The sequence below is a fragment of the Typopeltis vanoorti genome, chromosome 22 (assembly GCF_054136105.1).
Source record: "Typopeltis vanoorti isolate ZY-2024b chromosome 22, IOZ_Tvanoo_1.0, whole genome shotgun sequence".
Classification (NCBI taxonomy): domain Eukaryota; kingdom Metazoa; phylum Arthropoda; class Arachnida; order Uropygi; family Thelyphonidae; genus Typopeltis; species Typopeltis vanoorti.
Window position 1 is genome coordinate 23,886,335 of NC_143570.1, and position 26,613 is coordinate 23,912,947.

At 35.9% G+C, this 26,613-nt stretch overlaps 1 protein-coding gene across 1 annotated transcript in view; it reads left to right on the forward strand.

Moving 5' to 3' along the window:
• Positions 1–26,613, forward strand: part of Mpc1 (mitochondrial pyruvate carrier) — a gene marked incomplete at its 5' end in the record, with an annotated part of 99,701 nt that overhangs the window by 14,825 nt on the left and 58,263 nt on the right. Inside the window, one exon of the mRNA XM_090412425.1 lies at positions 3,995–4,010. Within this exon, the coding sequence (XP_090268551.1) occupies positions 3,995–4,010 (16 nt within the window). The remainder of the gene's footprint in view (positions 1–3,994; positions 4,011–26,613) is intronic.

Genomic DNA, 26,613 nt, shown 5'->3' on the forward strand with positions numbered 1-26,613 from the left:
GCTGCAAGAGTGTGAATCTGGCTTGTTCATTTGGTAGTATTGCCCATTAATCAGTGGATAAATTCGATTATAAAGAATCATTCAAAATGTTTATAGGGAATACTTAGATAAAGATATTGGTCGATAGTTTGCTGCATCAGTAGGCTCTTTTCCAGGTTTTAGGATGGCTATAACTTTGCTCCTCAAGAATTCCTTTGGGATATTTCTACTTTCTAGAATTTTACAGAAAAACTGCAAAAGCCACGTTACTTCCAAGATGTTTAATGAACTCAGGATATATACCATCCAGGCCTGTTGCTTTGTTATTTTTCAGTGATTTAAATGCTTGAATCAGTTTGTTTTCAATGAATGTCATTGAGATGTGGTTATTTTGTTTAACACTTCTATAAACATGGATATATTTAGTCCTAATTTCTTTAAAATAAGATGCGCTAATCTTTACGTTGATAGATGTTTGCTGGATTCTAGTTGCTATGTCTTTAGGAGTGATCTGTGTGACTTTCTGCTTAAAAACTAATGCAGTTCCGAGTTTTCAGAGTAAGGCCCTGAGCCTTGCAGCTAGAGTGGATGAAGTCTAAATTTTTGGTTGTGGTTTTCCAACGTTGCCGTCATTGTTCATTAATTAGAAGAAACACACGTATAAACCACAGTGAAAATTATTTAATTGTAAATATTTCATCCTAAGTATCTTAGGACATCATCAGTACAGTATTTAAACAAAAATTAGCAATAACATACAGTTAGGGCGCATGATTACAATAGAATCTCATGAAAACGTGCATAACGTGCTAAAGTAGTACAAAAAAAAAAAAAAAAAAACGTTAATTATTTAACACAGTTTTGTATGATAATTTCCCATACCTCTACCTTTTCCTCACTAGTGGTCAGGCTAGTGTTTAACAGGGCAGTTATACTATAACTTAGTGATGTGTATTGTGGTGTAACTTGTGTTTTAGTTCATATTGTATTCTTGATGATGACATTGATATAGAGGTCAAAATGTCAAGTGTTTTTTTTTTTCTTAAGATAAGTAATTGCCCTAACATTTGTGTTTGTCTCCATAATTTCTACACAGTGAATGCTGACCACTATGTAACCCTGAGAGAAAGAATTAACAAAGTTATCACCATGGTAAACTTTCTGCAGAGATCAGAGAAGATTGTAGAAGTTGCCATTCTGGAAGATTCGTTGACTTGTATTAGTGCATGGCGGTTATCAAATGAGAAAATGGAGTGCATTGAACTGGCATTACTGAAACTAGTATATGATTCACAGTCAGTTGGAAAAGGTGATATATATATATATATATATATATATATATATATATATATATATAGACAGCAGTAAGCAAAAGAACAGGACCTTTTGGAACACCAGCATTATTTGCAAAGTTTGAAGATAAGAGATCCAACACACACTGTGTGTGTGTCTGAGAGAAAACTGGCAACCCATTTGCAGAGATCAGAAGATTTAACATAGAAGTTGAGTATTAATAGCTTTTCCATTGGGTGAAATTGGAGAGTAATTAGTTGACAAAGATTTGTCACCCATCTTGAAATGAACTGAATATGAACTAATTTCCAGGGTGCAGGATAGATACCAGTGAAATACAAGATAATAAAAAAAGGTGACAGGGAATAAAAACACAAACTTTCAGCATAATCAAAGAAATGTCATCACCGGGAGACTTTTTGGTATCCAGTTTTAACAAGATTGTTTTTATCTCTTTCTGGCCAAAATTCAAAGTTAGCATTAAATATTTTGTGTGCAAGAATTAAAGTAAGCCAAGAGATTTTCTTTTTCTATGAGTAAGAATGTAACGGAGCCATCCAAGTGCAATAAAGTTACCAGGATTGTTGGCAGAAGTTAGAGCAATTGCTTTCTGGCATGATGCCAGAAAACATTATTGGCATTTCATGCAAGTTTCCTGATTTTAGTCCTTTCAAATTCAGTTTTGAATGTGCTGATAGTTTGATTGCACTTTGGCACAAGCAGAAAAGGAAAATGGAGATTTCAGTGAAGGCCAGTTGTCATATATCTGGTCCTTCTCTTGTAGAGCCTTCACTCATTTCTTGCAGAACTAAGATTTAGGCGGCTTAGTTACGAGGAATAAACGTGGAATGCATTGCAAATGATAGAGCATTAATGAATTAAGGTTCAATATGACAAATGTTGCCAGTTAAGGGGACTTCTCACAATGACACTCCATGGAAAATGCTGTAATAATAATAAAAAAAGTTAGATAATTTAAAAACGCTGCTCTATAAATTGTGTAGTGAATGAAAAGGAATTACCACTTGAATGCCATAATAGAAGGCAGTTTTCAAAATAAATTGATATGTGAAATAAATTTCAAATAAATGATTATTACAAGTATTTCCTGTGTACATACAGGGTGTTCGGGATAAATTTGACAGTTTCGTAAGGAAAAAGAAAATCTTCTTTGTATCTATTAAATTTAATGAATTGACAAAAAAACATTACAGGCAGAGTTAATTACAATACTATCAACAAGATTTACTCAAAATAACCACAATTAGCATCGATCACAGCTTCAATTCTGCTTCGGAACCTCGAACAAGCTGATGCTACAGTCTCCCTGGGAAGGGCCGCAAAAACTGTTTTAATTTTATCCATTAACTGGGCTTTTGTATTACTGGAAGTGCGATTGGTGTCTTTTTCAACTGCGCCCCGTTCAAAATAATCCATGGGGTTAAGGTCTGGGGAGTTTGGAGGCCAAACATTTGGACTGGTGAAGTCGTAGAAATTTTCAGACAACCATTTTTGACTTTTCCCAGAGGTGTGGCAAGGGGCCGAATCCTGCTGCCATACATACGGCCTACCATTGGCTACCCTTGTTATCCAGGGCTTGACTACAGTTAGCAACTCCACGAACAAAGCCCGAATTCCAATGCCAGGGTTCTTCAACACCTGTTCCTGCAGATTTGCGAGGAATTCTGCTGTACGAACGCAATCAGATCGTCTGCTAGGGATCTTTCTTCTTGCTACATCCTCGTAGTCACCATTGCAAGTCTCTAGTTCATGCCTGATTGTTTTTACTGTATTCAGGGAGCATTGGGCAGCAGTCGTAATATCCTTATTTTGATGGCGGGCACGAATCATCATGATACAAGTTATTCTCTTCCATGATTCAGGTGGGTTCCAGCTATCCATCCTTTCTGACATCTTGTATATGAATGAAGAAGGGTCCAAACTTTTAAATGAAGAGAAGTGTGTGTTAATACATGTAACTTACGGAAAAATATAATTAATTATAAATATGTCAAATTTATCCCGAACACCCTGTATATTAAATGATTGGAGATGCAGATTTTGCCTTTGCCCCCAGACACTTAGAACTGTACTATGCCTTGGCTCTAGCTCTAGAGACCAAGCATAATATTTCTTTTCCTAGCTACATCAGGTCTCAATAAACAGAGTAGTGTTCTCACAACAGGTAAATAATCATCTGTAATTTGTTGGGTTGTAAAGCAGAGATGTTAAACATGACCATTATTTTAATTTATTGAAATATGATCCTAAAAGTTATGATCAACTCTCACTATGGCAACACTACTATAACAAGTTCACTTGCTTAACAAACTGTTGAAAACTCCTGATCAAAGTCCCTATGTATGTTCCTATGTGATCCCTTTGAGTTTGCTGTAGTCAGAATTGCTATTTTATATAAGCTATAGTCCATTAGTTTTGTAGCAAAAGCAGTTTACACTTGAGTTACAGAAGTCCTTATGTAATTTTCTCACATTCTTGGGTTACATGTGTTTCTTAGTTTAAGGAAATAAATATTTTTATTAGGATTAAACCAAGTATATAATTTCTTGGTATCTTTAATATTTTTATTAGGTTTACTACCAAACTGTAGAGAAGGGTTATTTGATTTCTTCATTTTTGCTAAATAAAATTGTATTGTATGCATTATAGCATTCACCATTATATAATGTTTTGATTTTCAGTTTATTTTATTTACTTTCAGCATTTTTGGGGACCTGGTAAGTAGTAATCATTCCATTTCCTCTTTTTTTTTTTTAACAATATTTTGTACTTTCTTTTTAATATGAACTTAAAAATCTTATGTATTTGCCAGTTGTCTATCTGTCATTAATGACACCTTAATGCTAAACATGATTGGAAATGGCAAGAGCAATATCATGTTTCTCCAAACCTTTTCATGTCACATATCTAGTGATAAGTAGAATGATGTCGGCTTTGGATCTAGAGTGGTAGAATCCATACTGGTTGTCATTGACTAATCGATAGGCCTTTAGGTAGTATAGAAGTTACTGTGATGATCTTATCCATTTGGAGAGGATTGAGATTTTGGTAATCAGTCAGTAGTTGGACATCTGACTTTTATTTTCCTTTATTAGAATAGATTGAAAATAAACAACATACACAACATCTTCCTCTCCTATGGCTACAGCGATTGCTGTAGCCATGGGAGAAGAAGGTGTTCTGTGTGATTGAGTTCATTTGAAAGGGTGGCTCGACCAGAACAAAGATTGTGGGCTCTCTTGGTTAGAGTTTTAATAATGCAATATTGTTGAGCGAGGTGGTGGTGGGAGAGTTCGTGAATGTATCTGCCTGTGTGCGTAGGTTTTCTATATACAGTGAAGGAAAGTATACCATTAGGAAGGCATGTAACTAAGGTGTCTAGGAAGAGTAAACTGGATTCTTGGATAAACAGTGGTGTAGCTAGAGGCTTTGCAGCCTCTAGCTACACCACTGTTGGGGCATCAAGGGGCAGGAACCCCCCCCTTTCGAGTCATCGGCATTCAAGGAGAACCGGCCTACCAGTCCGGGACTCGTTGGGCATCGGGGGGGGGGGGGGGCTCTAGTGTGTGTGTGTGTGTGTGTATATATATATATATATATATATATATATATATATATTTTTTTTTTTTTTTTTTTTTTTTTTTTTTTTTTTTGCAGGTCTGGAAATCTTGCTGTAGAGACCAAATAAGAGGCTTTTTCAAGCCACCTCATGCCTCCAATGAGTGAGGTGGTGGTCTCACAGTCAGGCTATCTAAGTTTAATCTTTTTGTATTTTATCCAAAGAGAATGGAAAATAGAATAAAATTACTGTGTAATTTTATGCTATTGGGGTTGGAGAAAGCATTCATGTAAGTGAAATTTTAATGAAAACTGTGGTTTCTTTTATCAAATCATCAGATTACTTTCTCAGAGTATGGTTGAAGAAATTTAATATGAAAATTGAAAAATGTTAATGGATTATTTTTCATCTAGATATTTTTATTGCTTCTCATCCATAAAACATGAATCTGTATTAAAATTAATAATAGTATGCTTTGTAATTTATTATGAGACAGAAGACTAATATTATAATACTAATTAATGATAGAGGTCACTTATGTAAAATGTTTTATTTATAGAATTTTCAGCTATGTTTCATAGCAATTTTTGATACATTACAGTATGATAACCACAAAAAAGAGAGAGACCAATAATTAAATAAATTAAAATAAAAAATTTAATAAAATATTTTTGAATTTAAATAATGAATCAATTGCAATCTATGAAACACGTGAATGTGAGTATTAGTTAGAATAACTTCTCAAAATTGAGAAAGTAAAAGTTTAGGGCTGAACTATTTTTGTTAAAGTTGGGATTGTGAATGTGTGCTTCACAGCTTTCTTTGTACAATCATTCCAGAAGAAAATAGCTTTTGTGTAGAACTTTGGTATTGTTCCATTGAATTTTGAGTTTTCTAAATAAGGTGTGGCTTACTAAATTGGATTTATTGTGCTCCTTTAGTGAAGTATATTCTTGATGTTCTTCAAGATGAATTTGTGCAGAAATGACCAGTCTGTCCATAATAACATCAGCTGCAAGAGCAAAGGATTCTGTGAACTGCAGGGTAAGAAAGTGTTGGATATTTGTCTTTTGGAGAGATAAGATAGATATTTAGTTTACAAACTGGATGGAAAGAGACTTGTAGGTCAATCTGGCAAGACTAGCTATTCTTTCTGAAAGTTGAACATATGGAAGACAAATTCTAAAACCTTCTTCTTGAGGAGGGTTAAGATCAAGGCCATAATTATTGATTATTTTATCAATAGGTTTGTATTATAACTATTAGAATTAAAGGTAGCTCTGATAATAAACAATTCCTTGTTTAAAAGAAAATCGATCGAACATACTTTATGAGCTCTGTCAAGAGATTTGACTACACCATATTTCTGACAAGGGTGATGATGTGCATTAGAATCAATGTATTTGCCAGTATCAATTGATTTACTATATATTGAGAACTCTAGACTGTCATGTAGTTGGTATAGAATGAGAATGTCCAGAAGAGGAAAGCGGTTGTTATCTTTTATTTCTAGGGTAAATTTGATTCTTAAATTTACTGAATTAATTTTCTCAAGAAATTTTTGAAGATTGGACAAAAAGGAGTTCCATACAGCAAAAACATCATCAATGTATCTGTGTCAGATTGATGGTTTAAGCGAAAACTCTTGAGAATATGTTCTCTATAGTAATTAGCTAGAGTAGGAAAAATGGGAGACCTCATAGCTGATCCTTCTATCTACTTGTATAATTCGGTCCAGCAACTGAACTAACCTGAATTAATGACAGTTGAATAAATTTACAATATCAGGAGGAAAATCATTATGAAGTAATTCGATTGTATCAGTCAGAGGAATGTTTGTAAAGAGTGAGACTACATCAAAAATTCCTAGATCTGTGGGTTGCAAGTCAGTAGATTTCAAGAATAAAATTTAGGATTATCCTTGCAACCCACAGACCTTCTTGTAAGTTTCAATATAGTCTCACTCTTTACAAACAACCCTCAGACTGATACAATCAAATTTAATAATGATAGTATTCCTCAGCCGATGGCTGTGGTCCTATTTTTATTTATCTGTATCCATTGTATGGATTTGATAATTATTCTATTCTTCTTGATGGCTAATGACTTCATTTATTATAACAAACTGGTTGGCCTAGAATTGCATTACGAAATGTTATTCAGCATCTTGAAAACAGTTGAATGATGACCCTGAGTTGCCTTTTGGGATTAACTGGGAATTCTCCATATTCTCAGGATTTCAGAATGGTTGATCAGAGCTTCACAGACTTCCTTAAATTTGTTTCCATGCCAAGCTTTTTAAATATCTGTTTGCATTCTTTTATATATATATATATTGTATTATACTTCCTGTTTCATTAGTATGATTTTAAGTTATGGGTACATTGGAATTTGTACATCCTAGGTAGATCAATGGGAAGAAGAGAGTTCTTGACAAGTTCTGTTTATTTTTTGGATATTCCCTTTTATGTATGGAATGACTATAAGTCTTATTGTAATCATATTTTTGTGTGTTTTTGTTGAGAAAGTTTTTTCTATAGCCATTGTTTATGAGTGTTCTGCTGCTTATTTGCATTTGCACTTTTTAAAGCTTTCTCATCCTAATAATGCCTAATTTTTGTATTGGGTAATGTATTTACTTTATTTCTTGATTGTATTTCTTATATCTGTATATAAGGAATTTATATGTAGATATTGGCCTGTATGTATATAGGTGACTATCCTTCAATGTAAACATTGAAGGATAGCCAGCCAAAATGTTGACATATAACAAGTGCAGTGTAAAAGGGCATATATACACACACAAGCGCACGCACGCACATGCTGTCTTGAAAAACTGCTCGGTTATGACAAGTGAGAATTTTTCATTGCAGTATTCATTGTATCTTAGATGTCAACTCTAAGAAGAAATGAGCAATACATTTAATTGCTTGTGGGCTTTGTGGGATGTATATAGTATATTTCTTTCTTCATAGATTTGTTCTTTCAGTGATACTTGTGCCATAAGATTTCACAGCTTAACACAGTAACATGAAGAGAAGGATGAATAATATATTTAATAGCCATATATTTCAACCTGAAAATTACAGGTTATCATCAGTGGACATCAACTGTCTGATACCACTGGTTAATTTGTGATTTCTTTATATCTTTCTGTATAACCCACTATAACTAGTAGTATAATAAATTTAGTTTAATCCTTTATCCAAGTGTGAACAAACAAAGTTTGCGTCTGAAAGTATCTTCAGGACTGGGGAAAGGTGGTACAACACACCGGCTAACTCGTTGCAAAGGTGGAGCAAGCTCACAACACTCCTATCTCAGTATCTCCCATAATGCAAAACACATCTCCTTGCGGATATGTATAATATTATGCATCAAGGGGAGGGCCGCTACCCAGACTAGTTTCGACCTTTATTGAGGTCTCTTCAGTGGGAGCCAGGCCTGAGTGGAGATACCAGGCAGAAGCATTGGCAAAGTCATCTCAAATTTATTATAGTCTAACCAAGTGAAAAATAAACTTTCAACATCTTTCTCTAAATCCAGAGTAATTTAATAAAAAAAGTGGCACACTGTTTGACAACTCCTATAGGTAGAGATGACCTTGCTAATGCTTCTGCCTGGTATCTCCACTCGGGCCTGGCTCCCACCGAAGAGACCTCAATAAAGGTCGAAACTAGTCTGGGTAGGGGCCCTCTCCTTGATGCATAACATTGTACATATCTGCAAGGAGATGTGTTTTGCATTATGGGAGATACTGTTGTGAGCTTGCTCCACCTTTGCAACGAGTTGCCTGGTGTTGTACCACCCTACCCCAGTCCTGAAGATACTTTCAGGTGCAAACTTTGTTTGCTCACACTTGGATAAAGGATTAAACTAAATTTATTATAGTCTAACCAAGTGAAAAATAAACTTATAACAAGTAGTGGCTCTTGAACTTACTACCTTGCAAAACATCTCTTTCTTGTCATCTAAGAAATTTGAATTTAGAATTTGATCACCTAGTTTTCATTGTAATGTGGAAACACTAGAGAGGATCCAAAGACAAATAACCAAAGTGATATCAGGAGTCTGGAGTAGGTTATGAAGAATGTTTGAGAGAATGTAGATTACAGAGGTTGGTGGATAGAAGGAAAAGAGGTAATATGATAGAGATCTTCAAGTTAGTTAAGGGATTCTATTATAGAAAGAGTGGATGTTAAGATGGGAAGAATGAGAGGCCATCCCTGGAAGTTGTAAAAGAAGTGTGTGTAAGGAGTAGATTTTTTACATGGAGAGTTGTTAGTGAGTGCATTGCGAATGATCATATACTAGAGCTGTGGCCGAGATATGAGCTAATATATGCATGATTTATGACTTGTTATTTTGATTCATCATTTGACTGCAGTTAACAGTCTATCTTTCTGACTGTCCACATATCGTTGGATGAAAATAGAAGTTTTTGAATGAATTTTATATAATTTGGTTGCATGTGTAAGCCGTGAAAGTTATTTAAATATGTCTAGTGCACGTTCCATTAATGCTATTATTTTTGTCTTATATTTATAAATTAAATGAACCTGTTTTTTGCTTATGATCATATACCATTGATAAACTGTGTTTTTTCTTTGTGTCTCACAGATGGATAAAACACACTAATATATAAGTAAATACTACTATAATAGACTTATATATATATTTTTTTTTTTCATGTTGAGTCATACAGCAATCCCTCAATTAGTGCACCTAACGTGTTCTTTAAAACAGGTGCATTAATCGAAAATGCACTAATCGAATATAATAACCTATTGGAAAATGTATAATTCGTTTCTCAAATTTTTTTTTTGAAACCTTAATTTTTTTATAAAAGAATTAAGGTATGTCTCAGGGCCTAGTTAAAGGGAAACCATGAAGCTGAAAGACAATAAAACATTTTCAGAATATAAATTTTATTATTCTACTTCTTAACAAAGAATTGAGCTAATGTAGTTTGGCAGGCATTTTGTTTCTTTTTTTTCATGCAACCGATGGTATGGCCCTATTGCCTCTTCTGCAAATTTTACTGCTTCTCTCTTCATCGGGGCCAGCCTCTAAGCATTGCTACTTTAAAACTTCGATTGTACGAAAAATATTTTCAAATTGTTTCTGTGAAATCTCTTTTGGCTGACTATCAATGGTTAAATTTTCTTCATATTCTTTGGGATCTTCCCGCTGTTGATCTAAATTTAGCAGGTCGGAATTACTCAATTCTTCAGAATGAGATTTAATTAACTCTTGGACGTTATCATTGAAGGGAAGAAAGAAATGAAGGACGTACGAATTGGTCGTCAACACGCGAAATCACGTGCTTTATAGATAAAATTTCCCAACTGTTATACAAACAAAATAGTTACCACTTTAAAAATTACAATGATCATAAAAGAGAAGTTAATTTTCCGACATGTAATAATAAACAACTCATCCCAGAAGGACGATTGATTACTCTATTATCGGAATGGATTCTTCTTTTTGTGACATGCGCAGAGTCGAAGGGTCTCGAATCTGTGGGCATGCTATAGCAGACGACATAAATTTTGGCGGTAAAAATTTGGAACCTAGTGTATATGGAAGTAGTGTAGTATACCATTAAAAATAACTTTGTAAAATGTTTTAAATCAGTAACTAAATTATTTCATTCTGGTGAGTGATTTTTTTTAAAATAGTTAGCCATAAAAATGTATAGATAGAAAATTTTTAAAATCTGTAACATTTATTTTTAAGATGTATATAGGCGCACTAATCAAATTTGGGTATCGGAAAAAAATGACGCATTAATCGAGGGATTACTGTACATGTGATGTTGGTTGATCAGTGTATAGTACATTAGTACTGTATATGGGTAGTGGATTGGAAAAGAAGGAACTTGTTTACATTTGATATTGTATATTGTATTCCTTGGGAAACACAACAGGGGAAAGACTGTTCCACAGTATAGCAGTTGTGGGGATGAAGGAGGAGAAAAAGAAACTTGTTCTGTGGGTTTCGAGGTGCACAGTGAAGGGATGTTGAGCAGCAACTGCACATGTTCCTTAGCTTAGTACTAAGTGAGGGAATTATTGATGCTATTTCACATGAACATTTCCCATGGAAATATTTGTAGAATACACATATTGCAGAAACCAAACATCATCTGTGCGAAAGTGGGGAGGAGTGAGTTGGTAAGAGATGAGTCATTAATAAGTCTAATTGCTCTCCTCTGTATTGAGCCAAGCATTTTGAGGGAGCTCTTGGGGCCCCCCCTGCTCCCCATATGTGAGAGCAGTATTCAATAGCTGGTCAGATTTGTGATTTGTATAAGGTTAACAGCTGTTCAAGGATGAAGTAACATCTTGAGCGAAAGAGAAATCCTAGGTATTATTTCTGGGAAAATTCCCATGTTACTCCTCTAAGAAAATATTATTTTTATGGCTGTTTAGCTTATTTTTGTTTAGGTGTGTCCCTTTTATAATCTCATTGGCTTTTTACTCAAATTTTAGGGCATTACTGGTTTTTATATAGACAGATATATGAAAAATATATAGGAGAAATAATTCGGACATACCTTTGTAAGATGTTGCTGGCTGTCTTCTTATTCAGTGGCATCCTGGCATGTGACGATATACATTCATCTGCTGTTAAAGGAAGGAAGTATGATTGAAAAGAAGGGGTGGGGGGGAGAGAGATGTGGGAGAATAATTGTGAGGCAAGGGGTATGCGAACTTTTTGGAAAAAAAAAAATGGTTTTTTTTTTAATATTATTAAAGGTGGGCAGAGAATACTTTGGGAGTTGGTGAAAATATAAATTTTTGGAGAATGGGGAGAATATGATGGGATAAGATCAGGGGTGGGAGTAACGGAGTCTTCGGAGCTCATGGGGGAAGTGGAGGCTATATCATTCCAGCTTGGTGTATCTGTGTTGTTTCCTATTGGTTGGAATCGTGACCTAATTTTTATGTTATGGAGGTTCCAGCTCTCAGATATTATGTAGGGCCTGTGGACATTTATTGAGTTTTTTTGTAACATTTTATGGCTATTGTTTCCGATATTCTAAGCATTGTTTCATTTTCTTATATATCTATTATTATGGCCATGTCGATTTGTGGGGTATGTTTTTGTTCAAGGACATGGACTGCTATTTTAGTTTTCCCTGTATTTTATATTCTGTTTTTCTTATAGTTGTTGCATTTTTTATTGTTTAAATGTTCTGGAATAGGAATGTTGCTCATGGAAGTGTTCTTGTAATCTTGCCCATAAAGATCTGATGGTAGAACCTGTCTAGGTGACATCACAATATTTTTTTATTTTTGACAATGAAATTTGTAAACTACATGGTGCTCTAGTATTTCTTTGTGTGTGTGAGATTTTGTAGGTTTTAAAAGTGTGGCCAATTTTTGGTTCATGGCGAACACCAGCTTATATCGGTGTTTTTGAAAACGTATATATGTAGGTTTTGTATGTGTTCTGAATGTATGGCTGTTTGATGATTTTTTATGTTGGGAAGTTTGTTTTGGTTGTTGAATTGTGTTGAAGTTTTTTTTGCTGTTTTGTTGGCATAATTTATTAGTTGTGTTGGGGTAGTTTCAACTTGTAGGCATTTACAAAGTGTGCTAGGATGACTGATTTCCTAATAGAATAAGGATGGTATGAGTTGAAGTGGAGGTGGTTTCCAATATGCATGGGTTAGTGGAAAATATTTTTGTGGACATTTTGTTGTTTGTTCTAGCTAATGTCAGGTTTAGGAAATTAATGGATTTATCATGTTCTGTTTCTGTGGTGAATTTTAGTCTGTTGCTGAAGACGTTAAGGGACGCTTGTAAGGTGGTGATGCATGGTGGTTCTCCAATGCATAGAATATCGTCCACGTATCAGCAATAAAAGGTGGGGGGGGGGCTGAGTAGGCGTGATAGGAATAATTGAGCTAGTTGTCTGCTGATATTATGGCCCATGAGAGTCCAAAAATTTGGATATAAATGTTGTTGTTAAATTTAAAGACGTTTGCTGAGATTACTAGTTTGATTAGGTTTATGATATCACTGGGTGTTAATTTTGTTCATGAATCTAGGGTGTGGCCGTCTGTGAGTAGAGTGTATACGATGTCTAATGTTCTGGGAACATTTACATTGGTATATAGTGAAGTTGCATCCCATGAAGTGAGGATGCAACTCACTTCATGGGACTAACAGAGAGTTAAGTTTTTTATTTTTTGGAAAAGGTCATCTGTGTTTTTTATCGTAGATTTTGACTTGGTAAGTAACAATCTTACTTTGGGACTGTTACTTGGTAAGTGACAGTCACCTATGTATTAATAACATCCCTATAGAACAAGTTGACGCCTACAATTACTTAATTGTAGGAGTCAACTTAATTACATAAAAATGAATAACGATTTATCTGAAGAACTAGCAAAAAGAAAGAAAGCTGCATCGTTATCATTCAACAGACTAAAAGAAACACTTACTGATCCAAATCTTTGCATCTCAGCAAAGGCAAAACTATTTAATAGTGACATTCTTCCATCACTCACACATGGATCAGAAACATGAACACGACAAGAAAAGAAGAAGAGACTCTCGGAATAACTCACCGTGCAATGGAACTTGTTAGAAACACGGACCTAAGAAAGAGATCAGCTGGCAACCAAGAATGAAGAGAAAATCAGGAAGACCACCTACAAGATGGGAAGATCCACTAGTGAAATCTATGTGTATAACATGGAAGAAAGAGGCTCAAGATCGAGATTGTGACCCACTCATGGAGAAATCCTGAGTGAAACACGGATCCGTCAAGTAACGATCTGGCTACGAATTTTGATAAGGGTGATGAGGTGATGTTTTTATATGAGATTATTCTAGAGAAATCCTAGTTTTTAGAAGTTGTGGTTGTGATGTGTTTATGCCAGCAGAGGATTGATGTCTGGGTAATTCCAAGAAGAGAAATCTTAAATTGTCTGGAAAAATGGGCTTTTTCAAAAATAATACTGGGAAAAAATGGTTGTTTTTTTATGAGAAATAAGACAGAACTGGGGTTTTATTAGCATTGAAACTGGCGAGGCTATCTGAACCCCATTGGAGGATAGCTTGGAGATCAGAATTGAGGGAGGTGGTGGTTGATATTCTGTAGACGCTGTTATAATGCCAAACTACTCTTGTATGGGAGTGACAATGTTGTTGCATGGGGGAGGAGATGAGCACTACATTAGGGGCCCACTACATTCACTGTGTATTTGGAAGGATCATTGGTGAGGAAGAGATCTAGGGTGTTTGGAGAGTGGTTCGGGTTATCTGGTATTCTGGTTGGCATCTGAACAAGTTGTGTAAGGTCATTAGTGATGATGGTCATCGGCATCTCTGCCTGCAAGATCTGTAGAACTGCAGGAGGAAAGCCAGTTGACGTTGTGGACATTAAAATCTCCTAGGAGGATGATTTTGCTATTAGGAAAGTGGGACTGGAGAAAGTCCATTTTTAAGGAGGGGAAATTAAAGAGCTCAGAGTGGTTAGTTGCATTACTGTAGCAATAAAGACAGCAGATGAATTTGACTGGGGTGGGGAAAGGATATTTCCAACTAAAGAAGGTCACAGTTGGGCAATTCTAGGTTGGGTGCTCTCTGCCAAGGTATGCCAGAGTGGATGTGTGCACAGACGCCACCCTTGGATCAAAAGGAGTTGAAGAGTGTATAGTTTGAAAGGTTGAGATGGATAGTGCTGTGGGGGGGGGGGCTGAGATTTGAGTTTGTGCCAGAGAGTAGATGGGGTTTGGTAGACTGAAGATGGTAATGGACACTATTAAGGTTGGAGTTTAGGCCACGGATGTTAGTGAAGTGGGCATACAAGGTTCTGTGAGGCATATGTTTAACTGCAAGGGTCTTGCACGTTTCCTGTGCAGTACCCACATACTGGTCTCAATGGTGACTACTAGTGGCATCACTTAATTTTTTCACTAATTTAGCTTGTTTGTAGTCTATGATTCAATTGTTTTCTCCAGTTTGGCATTTTTCTTCTAGTCGTTTTCCAAGTTGACGATTGTGTTCTCTCTGAGCAAATGTTAGGTCTAGTCAAGCACGTATGCATGATTGGGGGCGAGTGTCTTTGGATTTGTTGATCACTTTCCACAAAATAGGGAATCTTTGCATAAAGTTACTGATGACGTAGAGTAGTTGTTAGTTTACTTAAAATAAATGCAGCCAATAAAACCAACTTCCACATTATGGTTCAAACATGGTCATTAGACACAAACTAGCTGCTGCTGGAATTAATTATTATTATTGCACACACACACACACACCTCTATGGAGTCCTAGGACTCATCGTGGGAGACCCAAACTTACGACACAATATCTGTTGTACCTCTCCTTGAAACCATTAACAGACAAAGCACTTACAGCTGAGTGGCAACCCATTCCATTCATTCCCCACTCTCCAAGAAAAAATCTTGTCATCACACCCTTCCTAACCACACACTCTTACCCAACTTCTAGGGATGACCTGAAAGTTGGGTAAGAGTGTGAAATATTTCCTTTTGTATAAATCCTACAAAATCCTTTAAGTAACTTGAATGTTTCTAATATCTTTTTTGCCTGTCAACCAACTTTTGAAACCCACAAACTCTCGCTCTGTCCTCATAGAGAGCATTCCACAAACCAGTAACCATCTTGGTTACTGACCTCTGCATGCTCTCCACTACTTCCTCATACCCAGGTGACCAGACCTGAGCACAGTAATCCCAATGTGGTCATATCAAGGCTTTATAAAGAGAAATGATAAACTTCCTTATCTCTGCATGTTGATATGTTCTTCAATAACCAAGTAATCCTGTGAGATACTCTGGGTCAGGAGATTGCTTTAGCAGAATTCCCTCTAGACTTGAACTCTCAACTACTTATCCCAGATTTCTGACTTCACTTTCCTGGAATACAGTTCCTTCATTGTGGTGCATAGCTTGTAAATTTTTTTATTCCAGAATGCCTACTTTACACTTTTCCCATTAAATTGACATCCATTATGGTTTGCTCATATTGTCAGCCAATTTAAATCATTCTACAAACTCTCTATATCACCTTGAATAAAACTATTACTCCACCTAACTTTTCATTATCAGCAAGCCATTGAATATCTCCATTCAAATTATTTCTTATATCATTAATGTATAAATTAAACATCAGTGGCCTAAGCACAAAATCCTACAGCACACCACTAGTCACCTGCTTTCTCCTGAATTCTGCCCCTCCATATATATTGTTTTGGTATCTGTCAATCAGCCACACTTGTATCCATATCACTGGTTTCATATCCATTCCAATTTGCTGCAGTTTGTGTAACAGTTGCATGTGATATCCTGTCAACTGCCTTTGTAAAATCTACCAGTATCATTCCATTTATCTAACTCAGCTATCACTCTATAAAATGTCAGTAGATTATTAAGGCATGACCAACCCTTCACAAAGCCATATTGCCCCTCAAATTCTTATCCACCCATTCTTGAATTCTGTTTTTGACCAACTTTTCCAGTACTTTTATGCCACTCCTGAGATACTAATTGTGCTGTAACAGGGGTTGGCAATTACGCATCCTTTTGGAGCCAAAATAATTCCGGTACGATTTAGAAGAGCCACAACCTTTGACCAATACGATGGTGCCGGAGTAAGTGAGTGTGCGCATGGCGAGGTGTGGGATGCAGAAGCTATGCCTACCCCCACCACAGCACATTAGTTACAGGGGAGAGGGAGCCCCCTTTCGAGTCTTCAAAATTCGAATCATCACAATTCAAGGAGAACCAGTCTACTAGTCCAGAACACAAGGGTTTTTTGCCAGGGGGGGGGGTAGCCCCCCATTGTGTGTATGTATATATATATATATATATATACAGGGTGTTCGGGATAAATTTGACATATTTATAATTAATTATATTTTTCCGTAAGTTACATGTATTAACACACACTTCTCTTCATTTAAAAGTTTGGACCCTTCTTCATTCATATACAAGATGTCAGAAAGGATGGATAGCTGGAACCCACCTGAATCATGGAAGAGAATAACTTGTATCATGACGATTCGTGCCCGCCATCAAAATAAGGATATTACGACTGCTGCCCAATGCTCCCTGAATACAGTAAAAACAATCAGGCATGAACTAGAGACTTGCAATGGTGACTACGAGGATGTAGCAAGAAGAAAGATCCCTAGCAGACGATCTGATTGCGTTCGTACAGCAGAATTCCTCGCAAATCTGCAGGAACAGGTGTTGAAGAACCCTGGCATTGGAATTCGGGCTTTGTTCGTGGAGTTGCTAACTGTAGTCAAGCCCTGGATAACAAGGGTAGCCAATGGTAGGCCGTATGTATGGCAGCAGGATTCGGCCCCTTGCCACACCTCTGGGAAAAGTCAAAAATGGTTGTCTGAAAATTTCTACGACTTCACCAGTCCAAATGTTTGGCCTCCAAACTCCCCAGACCTTAACCCCATGGATTATTTTGTATGGGGCGCAGTTGAAAAAGACACCAATCGCACTTCCAGTAATACAAAAGCCCAGTTAATGGATAAAATTAAAACAGTTTTTGCGGCCCTTCCCAGGGAGACTGTAGCATCAGCTTGTTCGAGGTTCCGAAGCAGAATTGAAGCTGTGATCGATGCTAATTGTGGTTATTTTGAGTAAATCTTGTTGATAGTATTGTAATTAACTCTGCCTGTAATGTTTTTTTGTCAATTCATTAAATTTAATAGATACAAAGAAGATTTTCTTTTTCCTTACGAAACTGTCAAATTTATCCCGAACACCCTGTATATATATATTTATTATTTTTTTTTTTTTCCATTACACAATGCTAGGAAAATATCTTACTTAAATTGCATAAATAATGATACTAACAATGTGTTTTATATCTTTTTCACATATACATTTACAATTCTTCATTTAAATTTACAATGATTCAAATTTTATTAAATCGATTAAAATTTACTTGTTTCTTTGGAGGCATTTCTGATTTCTTGCTCGAAGCTTTCCAGAGTTTATCTGAGGAAGATAATAGATGGCAGTGGTTTCGTGTTTTTGTTTCTATACCGGTAGCAACCCCGGTGTTGATTTTACTGTTTGTAGGTATGTGCTTGGAGGACTACAATTGCTTTTGTACAGTTTATATTTTTTGTAAGTGGGGTTGGATTTGGATATGGTGTGTTTATGTCCTTGTAATGGTGTTTTTTGAGTGTGGTTTGTTATAGGTTTTGCGTGTGTGGGAGAGAGAGTAAGTGGAATTTCTCTCATTTTCATTCTCACTATAATATTTATATAGTGCCTGTTTCAGCTCTCTGTAGGTCCCTAGGTTTGTTTATCATGTCAAGTACATAGAAGTTTTGGATGGCTTTGCCGTAGTGATTGTTGTACTTATGTTACGTAGTTTGTCGACTGTGGTCTTGTTATCTGATATGTTGTTCTGGTTACCCTATAGGTTGGACTGAAGTATTATGACATGCATCACAGTAATTTTAGTAAAGAATTTCCTCTTGGCTCTGATCTGAGGCAAACTAAACTTTTAACTTTGAAAGAACAACTCCATGGTCAGAGTAAATTCATGTCCATGTTTACTAAAGAGTCTAATGTTACTACTGAAGCAAGTTTTATTTTAGCATTTAATATTCCACAGGCAAAACATTCGTACACAGGAGGAGAATTTGTCAAGAAGAATATTACACAAATAATTTTAGTTTTAGACCTGGATAATAAAAAATCTACTCTAACTGATTGAACAGATGCCAGTCTCCAGGCATACAATTGAAAGGAGAATTTCTGTTATCATTGCTGACATTGTAAATAACTTACACCATAACTTGAAAAACTGTGCTGCATTTAGTCTGGCTTTTGATGATGAGTCTACAGATATTCAGGACAAACAACTTGTTACATTTGTCCGCATTGCATCTCACAACCTGGACGTCATGGAAGAGCTATTGTAGCAATGTATTAAACATTTTTTTTTTGTTTGTTTGTTTGTTTGGCCCAATCAAATAGTTTCTTACAGAGAAGGAGAAATGTTCCCCTCATCTCAAAGACACTCAGTGGTTAGATATTTTTCACCAATGTTTTCCAGCATCTGCAAATATTAAATGTTTCACTTCAAGGGAAAGAAAACTAATAACCGATCTCGCACAGACTGTGCTAAGCTTCCAAAGCAAACCGCAGCTTTTTGAGAGAGACTTGAAAATAAAACTTTCACGCTTCGTTTGTCTGATGAAAATACTGACAAATTTGTCAGGAGTGGAATTGAAAATGGGGTCTTATGTTAGCAAATTAAGTGAACTGGTCAAAAATCTCAACAATTGATTTTGTGACCTTCGAGAAGTTAAGCCAACATTCACTTTTTTTGGAAAATCCTTTCCTCACGAACGTGCTTGAGTGCAGTGGTCCTATTTCAAAACCAGTTATGATGGACATCGCAGCTGCAGAACTGGAGCTTTTGGAACTTCAACAGGAAGGAGGACGGAAGCTAGTGAAGCAAAGTGGATGTTCCGTAATTGAGTTTTGGAAGCAACTTCCAGACCAACAGTATCCAACACTTAAGCAATGTGCCATCAAACTGATCTCCATTTTTGCAACTATGAAATCCTAGCTCTATTCGACTCTTAAATTTATTAAATCTAAATATAGATATGTTTTAAATGATGAACATTTGAACGAGCTTGTAAGAACTGCTTTGACTAATTACACACACCTAATTTTAAAGAGCTTACTAAAAAAAAATGGATACAAGGAAGGTCTCTACTAGTAAATAAGTAACTAAAATTATTGTTTCAAATTGAACTTTTTTTTTTGCAGTAATTTTTATTAACCCTGTTTTTCTCTCTCTCTCTCTCTTTTTATTTTTTATTTTTATTTTATTTCTCTTTTTTGTTATCTTCTCTTCTCTTTTTGTTTATTTTTTTCCTGGTAGAGCGTGAAGAGCTGCTTGACACATGGACGCAAGCCACATGCAACTCGCGAGCCACCTTGTGGTCGGCCCTGGCCTATAATTTGCTACCACAAACTTATATCCTCCTTTTAGAAGGCAAAGGAATCATTTTGCCTTCCTTTCACTCTCTCTCAGGACTTTGCCAAGCTGAGACTTAAACAGCCTTGTCAAAGGCATCGCCAATTCCTCTGCACATATCTTAAAAAGCAAACGAATATCCAATCCAATTCAGCAGCTGTACTTGCATTCAGATGTTGCAGTATCTGAAGTACTTCCAATTAATCATCCTCTTCTTTTGTCTTCTTTAGCATATGGTCACCTTTCTCTTTATATCATCATCTTCATCATCATCAAATTCCTGCCATGTACCCTCAAGGGGTGTACAGGATATGATAGTACTACATGAAAAAAAAATTACATCATTACTAACTTCCTATCTACAATTTTCCTCCAAATCAGTCTGTTACTTGCCAAGACTCCCACATTATCAGATCTTATATTTCTATTGTCTAAGGCACTTTGTACCACATCAATCCAACTATATCTTGGTCTTCCTCTGGGTCGTTTTCCTGCCAACCTGGCAGAGAACACTTGTTTTGCTAATCTTTCTTCGCCCATTCTGTTTAAGTGACCATACCACCTGAGATTAGCTCTGCTAACGCATTCCTGGATGTTGACAATATCAAGTTCTTTCCTAATATCCTCTTTTTTAATATGATATTGCCATTGATGCCATCTGTTCATGCCTCTAATCTTTCTTAGGCCTCTCATATCTGCGGTCTCTAGGCTTTGGTCAAGTGTTTAACATCTGAACCAGCTCTCAGATACATAAGTTAAAACTGGTTTGAACACTGTCTTGTATACAGCTAATTTAGTGTTCTGACTAATTTCTCTCTTATTCCATATGAATTTATTCAATTGACTTCCTGCCATACCAGCTTTGCTGATTCTGTTGTCTATTTCTATATTTAATTTACCATTTTCAGTAAAAATCGTGCATAAGTAGCTGAAATTTTCCACTTGTTCCACAGGTGCTCCATTCACAACACAATTGACATTTTCAATGATTCTGCCTATTTTCATTGTCTTTGTCTTTTTATTGCTGACCTTCATACCATATCTATTACAACAGTTATTCAATTTAGTCAGAGAATCTTTCAGACTTGTAGCGGATTTATTTAGAAATATAACATCGTCTGCATAAAGCAAAGAGCTGACATTAACATCTCCAATTTTGATATCATGTTTAATACCACTTTCCTTCATAATGTGATCCATATAGATAATGAATAACAGAGGGGATAATGTACATCCTTGTCTCACACCAGATTTAACATTAAACCATCTTCCTGTACTTCCTTCAATTCTAACTACTGACTTACAACTCAAATACAGACTAAGTATTGCTTGATATAATGCCCCATTGACACCATATAACTGCAGCGTATTGAATAGCTTCTCTCTTGGCACCTTGTCATATGCCTTTTCCAAATCGACAAAAATTTGTTATATTTCCATGCTTTCTCGACTATTTGTCGTAAAGTGAAGATCTGATCCTGACAGCCTCTATTTGGTCTGAATCCAGCTTGTTCTTCACCAAAGCTTTTCTTCCACAATTCTTCTCAACAGTTTCTCAAGTATACTTGCATAGATCTTGCCAGGAACACTCAGTAGGGAAATACCTCTGTAATTCTCACATTCAGTTTTATTTCTCTTTTTATATATGGGTACTATGAGAGCTCTACTTCATTCATTGGGAATTCGTCACTATGTCCAGGCTTTCTGAACTATGCAGTGCAGCCACTGTAAGACTCTTATACCACCATACTTCAGCATTTCTGGTCGAATATCATCTACTCCTGCTGCCTTTCCATTCAAGCCTTTGATGGCTTTTTTTTACTTCAGGTATGGATATGTATTCCTGACTGCATGCCTGGTCAGTGTTTTTTTTTACCACTGTGCTGTGATCACTACTTGTTTCATTTAGCAGTTTTTCAAGGTAATTACTCCATAAACTAAGATATCTTTTTCTCCCGTTTTCATGTCACCTTTATCATCTCTAACTCCTTTTACAGCAGTCTTTCCTCCATTCCTAAGCTTCTTCAACAACCTCCAGAATATTTTACCACCTTCTTGATATTTATTTTCTATATTCTTGCCAAAGTCCTCCCATGACTTTTGTTTAGCTTGTTTTACACATGTTTAGCATTCTTGCATTTGTCTCTGTATTCCTAAGAGCACAAGCTGACTTATTTGCCAGGAACTTTTGATATGCTATCTTCTTTTCCTTCACTGCCTCTTTAACTTCCTGTGTCCACCAGGGAGTTCTGATTTTTTTATCCTTGCAGACAACCTCACCACATGCCTCTCTGGCAGAATCAATCAATGTTTTCTTCAGAGTTTGCCACTGAATCTCCAAGGTTTGATTCCTGTTCTCAAACTCTTTCATTTTTTTCTTCAATAATCTTCGTGTATTTTAGTCTACAGTTCACATCTGAGAGCTGCTCAACTTTTATTCACTTTAAAACTTTCTTACATGTTATTCTTTTCAATAATATTCAATTTTATCTTGCTCAAGACTAAATAGTGATCACTTCCAATTTCAAATCCTCTGTACACTCGATGTCCTGTACCAGGGAGAAAACATCACTATCAACAATAACATAGTCAATGAGACTTTTCTTATTCCTTGCCTCTTCTCTCCATGTGAATTTGTGCACATTTTTATGTTGGAATATGTTGTTAGTAATAACCAGTCCATGTCCTGAGCAGAAATCCAACAGATATTTGACATTATTATTAGCTTTGCACTTTTCTCCAAATTTTCCCAAAATATTTTTGTATGTCTCACAATCATTTCCTACTCTGCTATTTAGATCCCCAACAAGGGACCAATTTTTCATTGTGTCAGTTGCTTTCTCTAAAGCCTCAAAAAATTCCTCCATTTCTACCTTAGTAGAACCTTCTGTAGGACCATAGGCACAAATAAGTTTCATTGTCCAGTTCCCCATTTCTCATATTTGCCCAAATTACTCTACCCCCCCCCCCCATGCACTGTGAACATCTGTCCCTTGCAGAGCTTTATGCTATGATACTACTTCAAGCTGCCTTCTAAGCATGTCATATTATGACAAACCTTCCCTGTAGTTAGACATATATCCCTTCTTAGTTGAAATTTCCACATATTTTGCTACTCCCTCCCCCAAATCACAACAATATAATCACTCTTCCCAGTTGGAAGCAATGTAGTTATGAACGGGTCCATATTCAACACTTATACTCTGTATACCCTCCATTACATTCACATTCTGCCTTAGGTAATTATCTCTCAGTAAGTGTATAAATTCCATGGGGTCTTTCCTTGTTCCAGTCTATGTCTCCAAAATTGAACTGTTCCCCCCCCCATAATAATTACTCGACTTTCGCTTGTACTAATCTGCTGATGCACATCTTCCCAGGCACCCCCCTGACCTATAGCAGCAACCAGTTTTATATTTCTTCCCATTGCCCTCAATCTTACACCACATTTGACTCAGAATAACTGCCATCTTCCTCACTGGCTCATGCTCTTGTTGGCTACAATTCATCTGCTATCATCAGCAGCAGTACCCCACCACCTGTCCTATCTACTCTATCCTCCAGGAAAATACTAAATCCATCACATTCTTTCTCTCTCTCAGTAACTGTCATCTGCTGTTAGCTAAGTCACACTAATGCCTATAACTTTTATCAGTTAATGGGCAAAGATAAAAAATAGTTATGTTTAAAAATCTTTTGCAAAAGATACAGTACAGTGAGAAAAAAAAAAGCAGTACTGAATAACTACAATGATATATATTATGGACTCCTCATATTAGACCTAGTCTAGTGGCCCGTTACGTTTGTATTTGGCATGGCCTATTATGATTTGAAACTGTGACTACTTCAAGCATAAAGTGGTTCACCATATGCCTCCTAGCATGTCCTATGTCTGTAGATGTGTGTGTTCATGGGGCCGGTTTGCCCATTCTGGAGTCGGGGAAAAACCCTACCTCTGTATGAGACTGGGTAACTCTCCTTTAGTCAAAATAGACCAGATAAAGGTTTCTCATGTTTTGGACTGGAATCGAACCCAGGTTTCTGACCAAAGGGCTTCATCTATACTGACTGAGCTATGGAGGCTCCATGTTATGGATTAGACAGGTTTATTAACAAAGAAATATATGTACATTCACAACTATCAGTGGAATATTGGTTGAATAAAACATTAGCAACAGTAGATTACATGCTCAAAATGGGTATCTGGTTTTTCAAGACAGGTTTCATAGCATATGAGAAGGGTGCTCTGTCATCTTAGAGAACAAGGCTTGGGACATCTGCTGGACTTATTGTGTAATTTTATCCCTTAGTTCAGCAAGGTTTAAAGGTGGGGTCTTATTTACGGAAACAATGAACAAACCACTCACGTTGTAGTCTTGGACCATTTGCTCTTCTAACTCCATATGAGTGAAAATAATGCTCAAAAATAAATGCCTTTTCTTCCAACGTCAACACCATTGCTACAGCTAAATGTAATGGCATAGACTGCATGTTCTTTTCTATTAATATGCATGCAGTCAAACGGCATATCTCATAGTGCATGTACTAAAGAGAAAGTCAGAGTTCGGTTTTTTGCGTACTGTACTATAAATGATGTTTTCAATTCTTATGGAATGATAAACAGTATTATAGAAAAAACTAAAAATAAACCAGACTTAGGGATTAACTGCTATATCAGAATAAGAATAGACTAACCATACCTAATTATTTAGTAATATTATGATATATGTTAATAGTGTGATAGCAAAGGATGGTACAGGTCTGTTTTAGAGCAGGAATCCTGATTGATGTATAAATGAATGCCCCTATCTGTCTTTAGGAATTCCAATATATGTGGTTATATCCAATCCAAGTGCATCATACACAACAATACATAGAGATCCATTCCACAGAATATTCAACTATAATGAAAACATATAGAACAAAAAATAGCTAACTTCACTGCAACATCAGAGAATTAAAAGAGTTCAAACAAGGTATTAGTGAACCTATAGAACATCAGTTGCCAAATGGAAACCATAATAGAGAACTAACAAACAGGAAGCAATAGAGTAAGCATGTGATGGATGCAGTCTGTAAGAACTGGTGCTGATGAACAAAATCTTATTAAAAATAAGGTTTTGTGAACGGTATCTCGGTGAATGGAATCCATTAATAATCAAAGGAACTTGTAGGTTGAAAGTTACGGCAAATGATGGAACAAATACCAGAGAAAGGTTGAGTTTGGTCAGAATTACAGCTGAAGCAGTTACAGTTATTCCAAGGCCATTGAATGCATGTTAATTGTTTCTGATCTTCAGCTTGTCTGTTTTGTGTTGTGGAATTAAAAACCTGAGTTTCCAGAAGAAAATTACTCTGTCGCCTCTATATGAGACTGGCTAACTGATCGTCAGTTAAAATCCTTATAAAACTTCCTTGTATCTAGATGAGAACACTTTGAAGCCTAGTAAAGGCATCCTGTGATGATATTCACAATTCATTATATCCTGCAGGAAACATACAAATTCACAAGGCAGAAAGAGAAGATTCAAGAATAAACCAATATGATACACTGGAAAGAAAAAGGAGAAATACTTGTGATGGGGAGGATAGAAGAAAGAAGCGATATATGTGCTTCCATACTCGTCAAAAGAAGCTTCATATGCATACAACCAATAATTCCTTAGTTTTTTGTGAAAACTGATGATGTCTGTGACATTTATGGTATTCAAAGAGCTAGTGAATGAATGGTGGTATTATTTAGAAATCTGGCAAGTGTATTAAAAGTTAAGAGCCCAGACTGTGAAACTTTCAAAACCAACCTAATTTTTGCTGCTACAAATGAAATAATTGAAAAAAAAATTGGAAGGACTTGTTAAAATTTAAGAGATCCTAAGTGTGAAATTCATTAAATTCCATCCATCCTGATTATTAATATTAGGTCAGATTGGATCATTATCTACTGTTAAAATCATAAAAAACAAACTGAATGACATGAACATAATTCATTGCACGTCCTGAATCCTCACCAAACCAGACTCTATTTATTGCAATATTTCATTATCAACTTCCTGATATGTATCCTCAAGGAGTGTTCAAGCTACTATGACAGTAATACATTATTAACCTCTTAACGTACCAATTAAAAATCAGAAAGCGGTCGTTTTTCTGCCAGTTTTTTGGGCGAGGGCGATTTGCTGGATCAAATTCATCATTATTTTTCAAATAATGATGAATTTGTGCAAACGCAAACAAAATAGCCGATACACGCCGTTGGCAACTTTTCTTGGCTGAAAGGAAGTAGGCACAAGATTGTCTATATTCAGTTGTATTTATATGTGAAACCAAAATTCAAAATCAATTTTGGTGCAATAAACAAAAGACATGTCACAGACATCTTTGTATGTTAAGGGGTTAATAATCTCCTATCAACAATTTTTCTCCAAATTAGGCTACTGTATTTACTCGAATATAACTTGCTATATGCAGGGATTTTTAGAAAATAAAGTTTTTCTGGAAAAAACTAAAGGGATGTTAATAATTAAATCCTCAGTATTATAATTTATATTTGCTCACCTTACTTATAAAATGAATGCATTTAATTTTAATTATCAATGTTATTTACGTGATTGGCCACTCACTTTCATCACGTGATATATTTGAATCTTTTGCGATAATGCTTCTGTAATTAAATTATCTCTGGTGAAATCATGTCCCGAGCTTTCAAAATCTAGTTGCACAACAGTTCTAATGATGGTCTCTTAATCCCAC